The sequence below is a fragment of the Anolis carolinensis genome, chromosome 5, assembly GCF_035594765.1.
Source record: "Anolis carolinensis isolate JA03-04 chromosome 5, rAnoCar3.1.pri, whole genome shotgun sequence".
Lineage (NCBI taxonomy): Eukaryota > Metazoa > Chordata > Lepidosauria > Squamata > Dactyloidae > Anolis > Anolis carolinensis.
Window position 1 is genome coordinate 92543465 of NC_085845.1, and position 16342 is coordinate 92559806.

The following is a 16342-nucleotide window of genomic DNA, read 5'->3' on the forward strand; positions in this document are numbered from 1 at the left end:
TCTCTTCCGATTGGAGGGGTGAGAGTTGGCGTTCTAGTTCGGAAATCGACGTGGAAGGCTGGTTGGCTCTCTCCTGAGGTGTCTTGTGGGAAGGAGGAAGAAGAAGCGAGCGCGGAAGCCGGGTCCATGGCTGCCATCGGAGTTCACCTGGGCAGCACGTGCGCCTGCGCGGCAGTGTATAAGGTCGGGACGGGGTTTGTGTCGAGCCTCTTCGAGGTCGTGGCGCCGAGGGGAGAGCGCCAGGAGGACTCCAGGGGTCAGGGTTCGAATCCCCGCCACAGCCTCAGAAGGAAAGCCGAATCCCATTTGAACAAACCTTACCTGTGATAGAGACACGACAAGAGACTGGAAGTAGTGCCATTCAGAGCGGGCCTGGGCCTCCCTTAGTTGTTTAGCTTCAAATCTCTCCTTGGGTTGCCTATACACTGAGGCCCCTTTCACACAACTGTATAAAATCCACGTTGAACTAGATCATATGGCAGTGTTGACTTAGAGCCCAGCCAGACAGGCCCTATATCCCAGGATCTGCTTTAAACTTGGTTATATGAGTCAACACTGCCAGATAATCTGGGATCGCATCCTGGGATATAGAGCCTGTCTGGAAGGGCTCTCAGATAACCCAGTTCAAAGCTGATATTATGGGTTATCTGCCTTGACTGATAACCCAGTGGCACAACAGGTTAAACCGTTGAGCTGCTGAACTTGCTGACCGAAAGGTCAGTGGTTTCAATCTGGGGTGCGGGGTGAGCTCCCACTGTTAGCCCCAGCTTCTGCAAACCTAGCATTTCGAAAACATGCAAATGTGAGTAGATCAATAGGTACCGCTCCAGCAGGAAGGTGACAGCGCTCCATGCAGTCATGCCGGCCACTTGATCATGGAGATGTCTACAGACAACGCCAGCTCTTCGGCTTAGAAATGGAAATGAGCACCAACCCCCACAGTTGGACACAACTAGACTTAATATCGGGGAAAACCTTTATCTACCTGCCTTGATATTCTGGGTTATATGGCTGTGTGGTGCCATGACTGCAGTTTGACTCCACTTGGGAGTTGTAGTTGTGCAAGGTCTTTCACCCTCTCTGCCAAATCTATGAACTATAAATCCCATTCTTCACCCTTTGTTGGCCCTACTGGGTGGGAATTGGCAAGCAGCAATAACGTTATGTAACAAAATTTGGTGTTCAAAAGCGTTATTTCCTTTTTTGTTATGCGGTATTTACTTTGAAAGTAGTTGTTCCACTCCAGAAACTTCATTTTTTGTGTCACAAACTATGGGTTCTTCAAGACAAGCCTTATATCCCAGGACCTGATCCCAGGTTTTCTACACTAAATTGGAATATATGAGTCCCCACCGCCAGATAATCTGGGATAAACAGAAAACCTGCATCTAGATGCTGCATCTAATGTGGGATGGACTCCTGTCTCAGGATCCTGCTAATTCACTCTCAGCAAAGATTAATTTTGTGTTTGGAGAGAATGGAAGTGGAATAAATCTACCCCAAGGAAGGTAAATTCGCTCCTGGAAGAGTTAACCTGGGGAAAGGGGGCCTCCACTGAAGTTTTATCCCCAATCCTTGTTTCTACAACAAGCCCATTTTTTCAAAATATGTTTATCACAGGGATAGAAAGTGCAGTGAAATCTTCTGATCAGGGACACAGACAGCAAAACATGCACCACAGGGGTGTTAACCCTTCCATTTTATCTTTTGGCTGGAGTTACACTTCAAAAGTGTACCTATTCCTACTTAAATTCAAATTCAACTTAAGAACAAACCTACAGAACCCATCTTGTTAGTAACTTGGGGACTCCCTGTGTGTTGAAATCCTTTTCACCATTGCAAGCTGTGTATCATTTGTCTGCCAGTGACAATAACTGAATACAAGTGTTGTTTTTCCCCAGGACGGGCGTGCCGATGTCGTTGCCAATGATGCTGGCGACAGAGTAACTCCTGCCGTTGTTGCATTTTCAGACAATGAAGAGGTAATTTGTTTTGTTTTTGTGCTTTCCAACAGAAGCCTGAAAAATGTGTCTGTATGTTTCAACATCTTTTACGATGACTCTTTTTGCAGGTTGTTGGCCTGGCAGCCAAACAAAACAGAGTGAGAAATCTTTCAAACACAGTTGTGAAAGTGAAGCAAATTCTTGGGAGAAGGTATGGAAAGTCATTGAATTTTGTAGAGATTTGGTGTGTTTTTTTTAACATAGAATGAGCTTGTTTAATGAAAGTTAACTGTTATTGTCAAGTAATGTAAGATGCTAAAATAATTCTAAAATAAAATTCACTTTATTATTTCAAAGGCTGGATGGCCATTTGTTGGGGGTGCTTTTATTGTGTTTTTCCTGCATGGGTTTCTGTTGTTATTATTATTATTATTATTATTATTATTATTATTATTATTATTATTATTATTATTATTACAGAGGCTGGATGACCATCTGTTGGGAATGTTTTGATTGTGTTTTACCTGCATGGCAGAAAGGGGGTTGGATTCGGGTTACTATTATTGCTATTGTTCTTATTACAAAGGCTGGGTGGCCATCTGTTGGAGGAGTTTTGATTGTGGTTTTCCTCCATGGCAGAAGGGGATTGAAGGTCCTGGGGTCTTCCACTGAAATACTGTTAAGTTTATGTTGGTTAAAATTCTTCATTTAAAGTATTGTATTGTTCTTTCTTTTCTTTTCTTTCTTTCTTGCACTACAATTGAGATATATGCAGTGTGCGTACGAATTTGTTCATTTTTTTCTATTAGTCCACACGAACACTCTCCATCTATCTGCCTCTGAGTCTGATTCCTATTTGATTCCTATGCATATTGTTTCATTGTTCTCTGTCGTTTATAATCATTTGTGAGAAATAAGTCGAGAGATGCTACTTCAACCAGGGACTGAAGTGGGACTTCAGGAAAATAATTTCCATACAATGAAAATAATGTATTGATAGATTTTTATTTTCCTTTCTTGTTTGTAAGACATCTTGTAATATTTCTTGTTTTGGCAGTTGTGGAGATCCTCAAGCTGAAAAATATATAGCAGAAAGTAAATGTTCAGTAAGTAAGACTCAGCTTCATCTATTTTTCCATAAGTGACATTATTTTTCTGTGTTTTGAACCTCTTTCGTGATAGCATTATAGCAGATTTTATTTTTATAATGTTCATATGGTGTAGTGATTTTAGTATTGGATTAGGATATCTGGGTCTAAATCCTCTCTCAGACTCAGAAACATTTCCCAGTCTTCATCTGTAACCTTCATTCATAATATCTCATTTTAGAAAATGATCTGGTTTGCTGAGAACCTCACAAAGGCTGGATCTACATTGCCATATAATTCAGATCATCAAAGCAGATAATCTGGATTTTATATGGCAGTGTAGAAGGGGCCTAAGGACTGTCAGAGCAATCTTTTAGTGTTTGTTGTTGTCTTGGGATCCATTCTGGAATATTTATGTGCTGCTGCGTTTCAGTGCTATACTCCTATAAAACAATTTCTTTACTTTTTTATGTAATGTGACTTAAGATAAGGAGCTCGATTATATTTTTGGACCAAATTACAAAATATTTGCATTGTAGAACATCTGTGGCCCTTTCTACACTGCCATATAATTCAGATTATCAAAGCAGATCACCCGTATAATCTGTTTTAAACTGGATTTTATGAGTCTACACTGACATATAATCCAGTTCAAAGCAGATTATCTGGATTTCATATGGCAATGTAGATGAGGATTATGTCAAAAGATAACTTCAGTTGCTGGCTGGATGAAGAAAGGCAATGCACTTGTTTCTGTTTGTCTTCATTTATAGATCACTGAAAAGAATGAAAAACTAAACTATGAAATAGATGGAAAACTTGTTTCCCCAGAAGATGTTGCAAAATTGATCTTCAGCAAGATGAAAGGTGCAGTGCTCCATTGTAGTGGGGTTTTCCTATGCTTGAAAAAGGTGTTGAGGAGTCTTATACAAGGATTTCCTTTTACTTATTTTATTGTTTCTTTCTATATGTAGAAACTGCTCAGTCAGCTTTGGGTTCCGATGTCAATGACACTGTTATCACAGTCCCATTCGATTTTGGAGAGAAGCAGAAGAATGCGCTTGGGTGAGTATTGGCCTGAAGTAATGGAAGCCTTAAAGTTTTGTCCCTAGATCAAGATGCCAACAAGCTATATACCTGTGACTCTGATTTATGAACCAGCAATACACCGTTCCCTAACCATTATGTCTTTTATCACAGTGAAGCTGCAGTGGCAGCTGGGCTTAACGTTCTTAGGATGATTCATGAACCATCTGCAGCTCTGCTGGCTTATGGAATTGGGCAAGATTCACCCAGTGGGAAAAGGTAGCAGTATATGTATAGTATAACCCTAATCATATTTATACAGTGGTAAGATTCATTGGGACCACCTCATTAGTAAAAATGTCCAGCTTTGGAGTAAGAGGTACACTTGGCCTTCCGTATCCACAGGTTCGTCATCCATGGCTTGGAAATATTCCAAAAAGCAAACCTTGATTTTGCTGTTTTATACAAGGCAGCAGTTTTATTACACCATTATATATAATGGAACTTGAGTATCCACAGATTTTGGTCCTGGACCAGACCCCATGGATATCAGCAGCCCACCATATGCCTGATTATTGAATCTTTATATGATTGAATATAAGTGTTCTGCTGTCATCGATTTTCTGAGGGATGTTTGACCAGGAAATTACTTCAATAGAACCTTTGCTACGTGTTTTTTGCCTTGGGATTTTACAATCTCAGCAGCATCCCACCAAAGAATAAACAACTTGACGTATGTTGCTCCTAAACTAAGGTTTGAAACCAGAATGTGGAAATTATGCTTCCCCCTCCCCCCTACTTTTTGTTGACCATGGCAAATTTCTGAAAGTAATGGCTATTGTAATTTCTAGATTGAGAATTTGTTTGCTATTTTTGTGGTACTGTGTGACATGTCATTGTACTGGAGATCTAATTTTCCCCTCAGCTCCTGCCAATGTCTAGTTGAATTACACACAGGGAATAGCATCAAAACATTTGTCTGGAGTTGCCATTCCATCCTATCCCATTAATCCTACTGATTTATTGTGAATATTAAGATAAAATTGTTTGTCAAGGCTCACATTGCAATTACAGCTTTGCTATATGTAATCTCTGCTGCAAAAAAAATGATTCCTTTCCAACAGTTTTATGAATTTTAATTGACATTTGGGGCCATGCAACTGAAATGGTGTCTTGAATTATTCTTTCATGCTTTACTTTAAACTTTGGCCCCTTCAACACTACCATATAAATCGAGTTTATCTGCTTTGAACTGGATTATATGGCAGTGTAGACTCATATAATCCAGTTCAAAGAGGATAATGTGGATTATCATCTTTGATAATCTGGATTATATGGCCGTGTAGAAGGGCCCCGAGTTCTTAAGATGCTATGGTTATTCTTATAATTTGGTGTTAATACAAATACTGATCTTGATGAGCCGTGGGTATATTGATCTTAATTCTATTTCTTTTTTTCTTTTTGCAATTTGAAGCAATGTGTTAGTTTACAAACTTGGAGGAACATCCCTCTCGATCACAGTTATAGAAGTGAACAGTGGACTGTACCGTGTCCTTTCCACCAACACAGATGACAGTATAGGTGGAATCTGTTTCACAGAAGCCTTAGCTCAGCATCTAGCTTCTGAATTTCAGAGGTAAGCTTTCTAGAATAAAAATCTTAAAGTGTTTTATAAATATATATTACACAGACCAACAAAAAAAGCTTTTTCTTTGTGTCCTAGCTCCTAAAAACAGGTCCTAAAAACCAAAAACGATGATTTCAGGTGCTGATTCAGAAAAGTACATTGGATAGACTGCATCAGCTCTAGTTTCTTAAATATGGTTATCATGGTTTTCTGTGAGCAAGCAGATGGCAACTAGCATATGGCATATGTTCTGTATCTCAAGAACTAGAGCTGACAGGGAAAACTGGAGCCATTTTTGGAATCGCCAGGTCAAATATGCTCTGAAACAGGACTACCAGTTGAGGCACTAAAATGTGTGTTGGCCATTGTTGTTGTTATTACTATTATTTACTTTATCTTGCCTCATAGTAGTTCAATGGCATGACACAATGTAATAAAAGTTTATAAACACAACAGATATGAATATAATTTTTTAAGCAACTAAATATTTATGTCATGTAAAAGTTAAACTACAATAAAAATACAGTTAAAACCACATTTAAAAACTAGGAAACCTCCCTCCCACTCACAGCATATGAAATAATAGCTGCTGAACATTTACTTAACACTGTAGAAAGTTTTCAAAGTTTGTACATGTCAGAGTTCTGTGAACTTTTTGCATGACGTGTCATAGTTTTTAAAGGTCACAGCCATTCAATTTGACAAATGCATTTTTGAAAAAGTGCAGATTGTATCTCCTTTTCCCAAAAATCTGAAAGATTCCAAAACCTGAAATTTCTTGCTGTGCACCGACCCCCCCCTTTCTATTTTTAAGGGAAAGGAATTAGTTGACACATCAGTGTGTTTTTCTCAAGGAGCTTCAACTCTTCTAAAATCTTAAGTCTGAACTGGGAAAGGGAAGTGGGGAGGAATCTGGGTTCTACAGATGACTTACACAAATCCCTTGTAAAAAGTAGAATCTAGCCATCTTCACCCTGATTCCTGATTCACTATGTACAGTAGAACCTCAACTTAAGAACATTTCAATTTAAGAGTTGGGCTAAAAGCTGCCACTCAACCTGGGTTTCGCTTTGACATACAAACAAAAAGTTAAAAGCTAGAGCCAGAAGGAGAGCTAGTGTGAGAGTACAGGGATTTAGGGCTTCAAGGAAGCAGCCGCCGTGCCTTGTCCACTTTGGGAGACTGCTGTCCGCTTTGCTTTTATCTGCTTTGAGGAACATTGGGTTAGGTGATTTTGTGAGGTTTTTACTCCTGGTATGTTTGGCTTCATGAAGAGAGAGAGGGAGAGAGGATAGAATGAGTACAGTATGAAAAAACGATGCTTCCACCTCTTTGTTTTGTGCTTCATTGCTGCAACTTTGTGCTTCTACCATTTTAAAATTAAATTGTTAACTCGAGTTATCACTGTATAGGCACTGTATAGGGGCTCCGGGCTGTGGCACAGGCGGGAGAGTAGGCCAGCTGCAATTAACTGCAATGAATCACTCTGACCAGGAGGTCATGAGTTCGAGGCCCGCTTGGAGCCTATGTTCATCTTGTCTTTGTTCTATGTTAAAAGGCATTGAATGTTTGCCTATATGTGTAATGTGATCTGCCCTGAGTCCCCTTCGGGGTGAGAAGGGCGGAATATAAATGCTGTAAATAAATAATAATATATGTGTAATGTGATCCGCCCTGAGTCCCCTTCGGGGTGAGAAGGGCGGAATATAAATGCTGTAAATAAATAAATAAATAAATGTATTCTAAAAAATGAAGAACTCTGAAAAACATCTGGCCCCATGCATATTGGATAAGGGAGAGTCAGCTTGTATTGCAAATGAACATTTATTGCCATGCTTTGAAATCCTTTGTTAATTGATCTTGAAAAAGAAATCCTAATCACATCGAAAGTAAACACCAAAGAACTTGCTCTCTTCCCAATAAGCACAGTTTTAGCTGGTTTCCAAGTGCATGCTATTTTGGCAAAATTGTAGGATCCAGTTAGTGTTTCTAAACTTCTAAAATTGATCAGTAATATGCTGTTTCTGGTGTATAATTTGTTAAGTGTTTTAATGGAATGTATGCTTCTTAGACTTATGTTGTGTTTTAATTTCTATTGGAAGGCACTTTTGAGTCTGGTTCAATAAATACACAAGTGATTCTGTAGATTCTCCATGATGGTTGTAATTATATATATATATTTTAAAAACCCACACAGGTCTTACAAGTATGATGTGACAGGAAACCCAAGGGCCATGATGAAGCTCATGAACAGCGCGGAAGTTGCAAAGCACTCTTTATCAACGCTGGGAAGTGCAAACTGCTTTGTTGATTCCCTCTACGAGGGTCTAGATTTTGATTGTAATGTTTCCAGGTAAATTTAAATATTGTGGAGTCTTTGGGTTCCAACTTTTTACCTTAACTTTTCAGTGAGGCTTCTGTAGGTGACATTCATAGTCCCTGTTACATGTAGACTGCGGTGCAGATGAGAGGTAAATCAGGATAATATTTGAATAAATGTGATAAAACAATATTTTGTCGCTGTGTTCAAGTTCCCCTTTTTTTAAAAAAAATGAAAATCCCCTTTCAGGTTAACATTTATGGAATTGACATCTATGATTCTATTGCATGGTTTTATTTCATAATATTGATTTTTATGAAGGCAGAGTAGAGTGGAAGAGCATAAGTCCTATCAATATGTGGAGCTTGTTTCTAAAAGGTATCAAATCTATTTGAATACATATTGTAGGAATAGAAGAGGAGAAAAACGCGTGATCAGGATATGCATTCTTTTGCTGTAAAATGCAATTTCTCAGGCCCTTACCAAAATGATTCAATACATTTTGATAGTTTTGCTCTGTGTGTAATATTCTACTCCACCTAATAACCCTAATAACCTAATTTTTGAAGATTTGATACATTTTATAAATAAACTCCACAATTGTGTTCCAAGTTACGCTTAAAAAAATAAAAATGCCTTCTTAATTCAAGTTGTTTATAGGTTAGTCTTCATGAAATTGGCAGCTATGATTATCCTGCATAGTATTATTTCATAATATTGATTGTTATATGATGGCAAGATTGAGTGGAAGGACGTAAGTATGATCTTGCATTTTATTTTGAAGCATGTACAATAGACATCAGACTATATACCATGCTCATATTTGTTAGTAATGGGACATCTATTTTAGGGGCAGTGAGATAACAAATGTTATAGATGCATAGTTGTATTACTTCAGTTGACTTAGGCCCCTTTTACACTGCCATATAAAATCCAGATTATCTGTTTTGAACTGGATTGTATGGCAGTGTAGACTCATACAATCCATTGTCAAAGCAGATAATGTGGATTATCTGCTTTGATAATCTGGATTATATTGCAGTGTAGAAAGGGCCTTAGAAAGGATACTAGTATAGCGATCATATTATATCAGGGCATGGTATTGCATTGTCTTGTAAAAAAATTCCAATAGAAGAAACTATGTGCATTTTCTTATTTTGCTTTTTAAAAATCCCAACAGGGCCAGATTTGAACTTATTTGTTCTGCACTTTTTCACAAGTGTATAGAAGCAATCAAAAAACTCTTGCAGCAAGCTGGACTTCGAGCAGATGATATCCATAAGGTAACAACACAAAACATTTTCTCTATTTCTAAGACATCTGAATATTTATTTTTGTGAAATATGTAGGAGTATCACAAACCAGAACTAATTTAGATTAATTATTTCATATCAGTAAAAGTTTTGAAAAACCATTCTGAGCTCTCACCCTGTTGCTAGTCTCGATTAAAATACATATTTCATTTAATCAGTGAAGCTTCTGTAAGCCTCAACATACCAAGTTTGGTATGAACAAAATTACCTAAATTAGTAAGGTGACCTAGCATTTATGTAAAGATATATATTATGTGAAACACTAGACAGTGCTGACTGTTTCATAGAAACAATTAATAAATGATGTTGCGCAGAATAACTGGTGTGGTTGCTTGTTACTTTTTTAAGGGATGTAAATGGGCAACTTTTCTGTAAGGGCCAGTGGCCTATGTCCCTTTTTCTGATGATGACAAGACAGACTTGTTGCACCTTTGCAGTAAGGTGCTATTTCTAATCTTGTTGCTCAGAAGAAAAAATAAATTAGTTCTTTATGTATAAAAACTTCATTGGAGCCCAGAAACTTTCTGAAACTGTTGCTGGTTCAGTTTCAGAGCCCTTCTACACTGCCATATAAAATCCAGATTATCTGCTTGGAACTGGATTATATGGCAATGTAGACTCATAATGGTTTGGCTAGTTGTAGCACATACCCATTGAATACACCTTGCCAGAAATGTTGATTCTTACATGTGCATGTAAGATCCTATTTTGAGTATTTTGAATTTAAATCTTTTGAAATCTATAGCAGTATAGTACTATCTGTTGAGTAAGCTTTGATATTTGTCTCATGAATGCCTTAATGTCATCTAGGTCGTTCTGTGTGGAGGATCTAGCCGCATTCCAAAACTGCAGCAGTTGATCAAAGAACTTTTCCCAGCTGTTGAACTGCTGAACTCTATCCCTCCAGATGAGGTCATTCCGATTGGAGCTGCCATAGAAGCTGGGATCCTGCTTGGAAAAGATAATACCTTTTTAGATGACGACATGCTATCTGTCGAATGTTCTGCGAAAGATATTTTAGTGAAGGTAAGAATAAGAGATGCTCACTAGTCATCCCCTCTGAAATATTCTGTTTTAGCTTTGTTATTCTCCCACACGGGAGATTTTATAAAAATTTTCCAATGAAAAAGATCAGAAAGTATACACACAAAGGAAAGAGAAAAATAAAGAAAAATAATGAAAATTCTCTTTGTTTTCCTTTTGGCCACATCTGCTCTCAACAGATGCTTTACAGAGGATGACTTCAAGCTTTCCTTTTGGAGGTCCTTTGTGTTTTAAGAGTTTAGGCTTCTTAAACTTTTTGTACTCAAGATCCCCTTTTACCTGAGAAATTTTTATGTGGCCCTGGGTATTTAGGTATATAAATAGGTATACAACTCAAACCTTTACTGATAATAAATCATAAATTTATTTTAAAACTTTTGGTATACAGATAATTTTACCTTTTATTAAAGATGAAAACAAATTGGCATACTAATGGGGATGAATGTGCTTGTTTGTTTTGACAAAACAAATCTTGGCTGAATATTTGCTACTGCAGGACATATAACATCTTCACCGTTTTTTGGAGTTGATTAATATTACCAGCCAATGTCTTTTATCTTGCTTTAATGTCTATGTATAAATGTATAAATATTGATTTGATGGCATTGAATGTTTGCCAGTTTTATGCTTTATGTTTGGAAACCGTCCTGAGTCCCTTCGGGAAGAGAGCGGGTTAAAAATAAACTATTATTTTTATTATTATTTTACCATTGTCAATGTTGAGAGCCCCGTTTCACATAAATACTTAGTACAAAATGGCAGAAATATGTTCAAAGGCCATTTTAAGTGTATTTATTGTATTTTAATCTGTTTTTAACACAGTTACAATTTACTTTTTTAACTTTTGTATTGTGCTTTTAAAACTTGATTAAGTGTGAGATTGTTAGTTGCCTTGAGTCCCTACGGGGAGAAAGGTGGGGTATAAATAAAATTAATAATAACTATTATTATAGAAATTGTTGGAAATTCTGTCCTAACCCCAAACCATAGTCCATTTAATTTTTTAAAATAGAAAACTCAAGTTTTAAACCTGTGTTGTTTGATAATTTGGCAAATTCTTCTTGAACCTTTAATGGCAGATGACTGATGGTTTTGATTTAAATTGAACATGGTTTATGAACCCTTACTTAGATTTTTAGAATCAACATTTGAAGGGAATTATTTCTGAATCTGTCTGTATGCACTTTTGCGACCCCCACATTCAGTTATGTGACCCATAGTTTAGGAAGCTTTGATATACAATATAGGCAGTCCCGAGGTTAAAAAAATCTAACTTACAAACTATTCATAGTTTAGAACAGTGGAGACAACAGAAAGTGGGAGGAATCTACCCCTCGGAAGGGACATTCACTTCTGGAAGAGTTATCATGGGGAAAACATGTCTCCACTAAGCTTCCTCACCAACCCTTGCTTCCACAACAAGGCACATTTTTCAAAATCTATTACAGGGACAAAAACTCACAATTGCATGCTTGAAATCTATTTTATATATATATATGTGTGTGTGTGTGTGTGTGTGTGTGTGTGTGTGTTTGTGTGTAATGTGCATAATTAGGACTGAGTTAACAACAAAACCACTAGGCCAAATCACACCAAATTTGGCCACAAGACCAATCACTTTCCAAGGAGTGACCATCAAAAAACCCCCTCAAAAAGCCAGATTGACCTATGTCTATTTTTCACACCCCCCCCCTTTGGCCCAAATGGTGTGCTCCCCTCTTTCCCTTTTCCCTTTACTCTCTGCACTTGTCCTGAGGGAGGCGACTGTGTTTACAGCTGACGGGGGAGCCCTGCTGGTGGAGAAGAGCAGGTAGAGAGAGAGAGCGCCAACTGTCAGGGCTGTTATTCTTGGAGGGGCTTCCCTCCCTCCTCACATACACAGGAACACATAGACCTCCAATTAGAAAGGGGGAAGGGGAAGAGCCGGTCTCCCCCTGGCTGCCAGTCAGAAGGGTAGGCCCCGCCCTCTTTAGGCCCCATCCACTTTGTGTCATAGCAAGCCCCCCAGCCACAATGGCGCCCAGGGGATAAGCAGGGTTCACTTAGGGCCCTTCTGCACAGCCCTTTGAACTGGGTTATCTGAGTCCACACTCAGATAATGTGGGATTTTCTGCCTTGATGTTCTGGGATAAAGGGCTGTGTGGAAGGGCCCTTAGGCCTTTTCGACACTGCCTATAAAATACAGATTATCTTATTTGAGCTGGATTATATGGCAGTATAGTCTAAAGGCCCTTCCAAACAGCTATATAATCCAGAATGCCTAAGCAGATCATATAAGATTATAAATGTCTATATTACTGTGGTATGATAATACAGAACAATATAATCTCTAAAATTAGGACAGTAAATAAAGAACAACACTCTGAAAATAGAGGAATTCCAGACCGGAAACAATCGGGGCCAGCAAACACCTCCCAAACAAAGGATTCCCCCAGGCAGGAAGCAGCCAGGGTTTGAAGCTGAAAGGCCACTACATGCTAATCATTCTGGCTAATTGCAGCATTCATACTTGCCTCCAACAGACAAAAAAAAAGGAACAACCATAAATATTGTGTATTCACAAGCTTTAGGAAATAACATATATTAACTACCACCAATTCCTCCATACCACCACACTTCGCCACAGCAATGCGTGGCCGGGCACAGCTAGTTAAATTTAAATGTGTGCCTGCCCTCCAATCCAGTTGTTTAAGAAGTACTTTTAACATCTATAGGATTTGACTAGAAAATAAACCATGATTTTGCCTCCTTTTACGTGAGTAAAATGGAAATGTTTATGGTTTTAATAGACAAACCAAAATAATGTTGTTGTTATCTTTGCATTTTGTAAAGTATTGAGGCTGCAAATCCCTTGTTTCGTAGGCAGTGGATGAGTTGGGGGAAGATAAATTCATGGTGGTGTTCCCGTCAGGCACTCCTTTGCCGGCTCGAAGGCAGCATACTCTGCAAGCCCCGGGAAGCAACTCCTCTGTTTGCCTAGAACTATACGAGGCCTTGGAAAAGACTCTGGTGAAAGAAGATGGCAGATTTGCCCAGGTGAAGAAAGCCATGCTGGGTATTCAGCAGTGTGTTTTATGTGCATATTCGAGGTGTGCGAAGTGACTGAAATACTATTAGCAATTTGGAAATTCAGGCGGCCCCCTCTTTGTATCATAAAGATTCAGAAGGAGTCTCATTTTGTAATCTGATTCTCCAAAGCTTTGTAATTGTTTTAAGATTTGTTACAATAGTCACAATGGGGAAATTTTCGAGGCTTGTTTCTCTATCATTTTTATGGCTATCAGGATGAAACATGTCACATTTTTAGGCAACATTTATGACTTAAAGCCTGCCAAGTTTCAGAACGTCTCAGTCATCCATTGATTTTAGGACATTTAAAAAAAACTACAAGAGGTATCCCCTTGAATTTCTGCACAATGAGACAACATAAGCAGGACGTCAATCCTGCAGTTTCAGACAGATTAATTCAACTACTGATTTTTAGGAATTTGTAAAAGCTTTTTCAATTACAAATTATTTTAAAAACCTACAGCTTGAAATGTTCCAAAACAACAAATCTTTACTAATCTCCAAAACATTTTAGAGGCTTCCATTTCGTAATGCTTCGCAGGGAGTCCCGTTCCGATTAGTAATTTGAAAATTTGTATTAACAAATCATAGGTAAAGGTAAAGGTTTCCCCTGACGTTAAGTCCAGTCGTGACCGACTCTAGGGACTGGTGCTCATCTCCATTTCTAAGCCGAAGAGCTGGCGTTGTCCATAGACATCTCCAGGTCATGTGGCCAGCATTACTGCATGGAGCACCGTTACCTTCCTGCCGGAGCAGTACCTATTGATCTACTCACATTTGCATGTTTTCGAACTGCTATGTTGGCAGGAGCTGGGGCTAACAGCGGGCGCTCATTCCGCTCCTAGGATTTGAACCTGGGACCTTTTGGTCCGCAAGTTCAGCAGCTCAGCGCTTTAACACACTATGCCACCAGGGGCCCCTCCAAATCATACAAATCTCTAAATTATGAAATGAACCTCCAAAGCTTTACACAGCTCTAGTGCATATTGATGTGGAAAGAAGTTCCATTGCATCCAGTGGGGCTTCCTCCTAGCAGTCATCCTTTTTAAATATGCAAAATGTTCTTACATATCTTAGGCTGTATTAAGTGATATCTCTTGACCAGGAGAACAGCCTTCTTGGGCATAGTAAATTCCCCATTTTCAGTGTGAACTGCTTTGGATTTTTGAAAAACACTTTTACTGCATTTCTGTTATGGTAGCTGATAAATGGAAGACTTGTTTTTTTCTTAACAGATTGTCCTTCAAGATTTAGATGTCAAGGAAGGTGGTCTTCATGATATTCTGACTGTTCTGACAATGAAAAGGTACTGGAAAACAAAATACTATTTCTGTGGTTCAGCATAGTAATTGGATATAGAATATGTATCCCATTCAGTGAGATTTCTACTAAATTTTGTTGATAAGAGTATGTTTCCAAAATGCTGCAGTCATCCATAGATAAGATTATACATTGTGACACGTTTTTCCCTTGAACTGTTCTTCATTGAATACAATGTTGATCCTGCTTCCAAATTTGTGGGAATGGTCATTCTGGGAAATGTGAGATATCTTACTTTACTTTTTTCCTTCTGGTGTCCTGCTATTTACTTTGTTTTGAAGATAAGGCCATGCCATCTAAGCAGGAGGGATTTCTCCCATCTCTGGACTAGGATGGTTTTATTTTTCTTATACAGGAGTAGGAGAAGCTGTGTTTAATAGTAATAATAATAATAATAATAATAATAATAATAATAATAATAATAATAATAAATAATTTCTTACACATCACACAGTCCTAGACACTTGGGAAGTGTTAGACTTGTGATTTTGTGATACGAAATCCAGCATATCTATCTTGTTTGCTGTGTCATAATAAAATAATAATTTCTTACCTGCCTCTTCTCGTGGCTTGATACGAGTTACAGCATAAGTAAAACACATAAACATTGTAAAAATTCTATGTCCATATTAAAACGTATTTCTATATGGCCCATTTCAGTGACAAAACATTGAATGGACATATGTTGCTTAAAATTTTGAAGATGGTTTTCATCCCCTTTGATAGAATTGAGCTGTCATCAACAGCATGATAACCAATCTATGGACTGGAATTATAAACCTCTCTTTTGTTTTCTTAGGGATGGCTCACTGCATGTTACCTGTACTGATCAGGAGACTGGAAAATGTGAAGCCATTACCGTGGAAGTGGCATCATAAAATGAATCCCAGATATTTTCCTGACTGTTGGTTCCCTCAAATGAATATTCATTTTTTAAAAGTGTTTAAAATGGAAGATGCAGTATTTCATAGTATGATAAATGAACGAAGATTGGAAATAGCATCTGCACACTCATTTCTCAAATGGAAACCTGACAACAAATACACATTCAGTGATCAGCTACACAGAAAGAATTTGCAGGAAATATGTGCATGGGTATATAAGATACAAACTCACAAAACAAACTGAAGAGATTTTTATACTGGATATGCTTGATGGGACTGGTTAATGTAGGTCAATGTCTTGTTTTAGTCCAAGTGGCATTAAATATTTTGTGAATATACATTGGAGAGTATAATGGATATTTGCTACTGTGAATAGCAATAAAATATAAGGTTTTATATTGATCTGCTTCAGTTTTTATTTTGGAACACCTGATCTGAGACATTTTATAGATACTACAGTAAATAAAAAAAGAGCCCCGGTGGCGAAGTGTGTTAAAGCACTGAGCTGCTGAACATGCAGATCGAAAGGTCGCAAGTTCAAATCCCGTGAGCGGAGTGAGCACCCACTATTAGCTCCAGCTTCTGCCAACCTAGCAGTTCGAAAACATGGCAATGTGAGTAGATCAATAGGTACTGCCCCGGTGAGAAGGTAACGGCACTCCATGCAGTCATGCCAGCCACATGACCTTGGAGGTGTCTACGGACAAT

General features: G+C 38.2%; 1 protein-coding gene across 1 annotated transcript; it reads left to right on the forward strand.

The window, feature by feature from the left end:
- The first annotated feature begins 26 nt into the window (after positions 1 to 26).
- Positions 27 to 16036, forward strand: hspa14 (heat shock protein family A (Hsp70) member 14). Its single transcript, XM_003227985.4, has 14 exons — positions 27 to 183; positions 1902 to 1982; positions 2072 to 2154; positions 3001 to 3049; positions 3805 to 3898; positions 4006 to 4096; positions 4232 to 4336; positions 5532 to 5693; positions 7882 to 8037; positions 9185 to 9287; positions 10128 to 10343; positions 13224 to 13397; positions 14666 to 14736; positions 15550 to 16036. Exons 1-14 carry the CDS (start codon positions 127 to 129, stop codon positions 15626 to 15628), a joined length of 1521 nt encoding a protein of 506 aa, XP_003228033.1. The 5' UTR covers positions 27 to 126; the 3' UTR covers positions 15629 to 16036.
- The last annotated feature ends 306 nt before the right edge of the window (positions 16037 to 16342 follow it).

Coding starts and splice junctions, on each gene's coding strand:
- hspa14 (XM_003227985.4), top strand. CDS start 127: ATGGCTGCCATCGGAGTTCACCTGGGCAGCACGTGCGCCTGCGCGGCA. Junction 3,899..4,005: donor GATCTTCAGCAAGATGAAAG/GTGCAGTGCTCC, acceptor TTCTATATGTAG/AAACTGCTCAGTCAGCTTTG. Junction 4,097..4,231: donor AAGCAGAAGAATGCGCTTGG/GTGAGTATTGGC, acceptor CTTTTATCACAG/TGAAGCTGCAGTGGCAGCTG.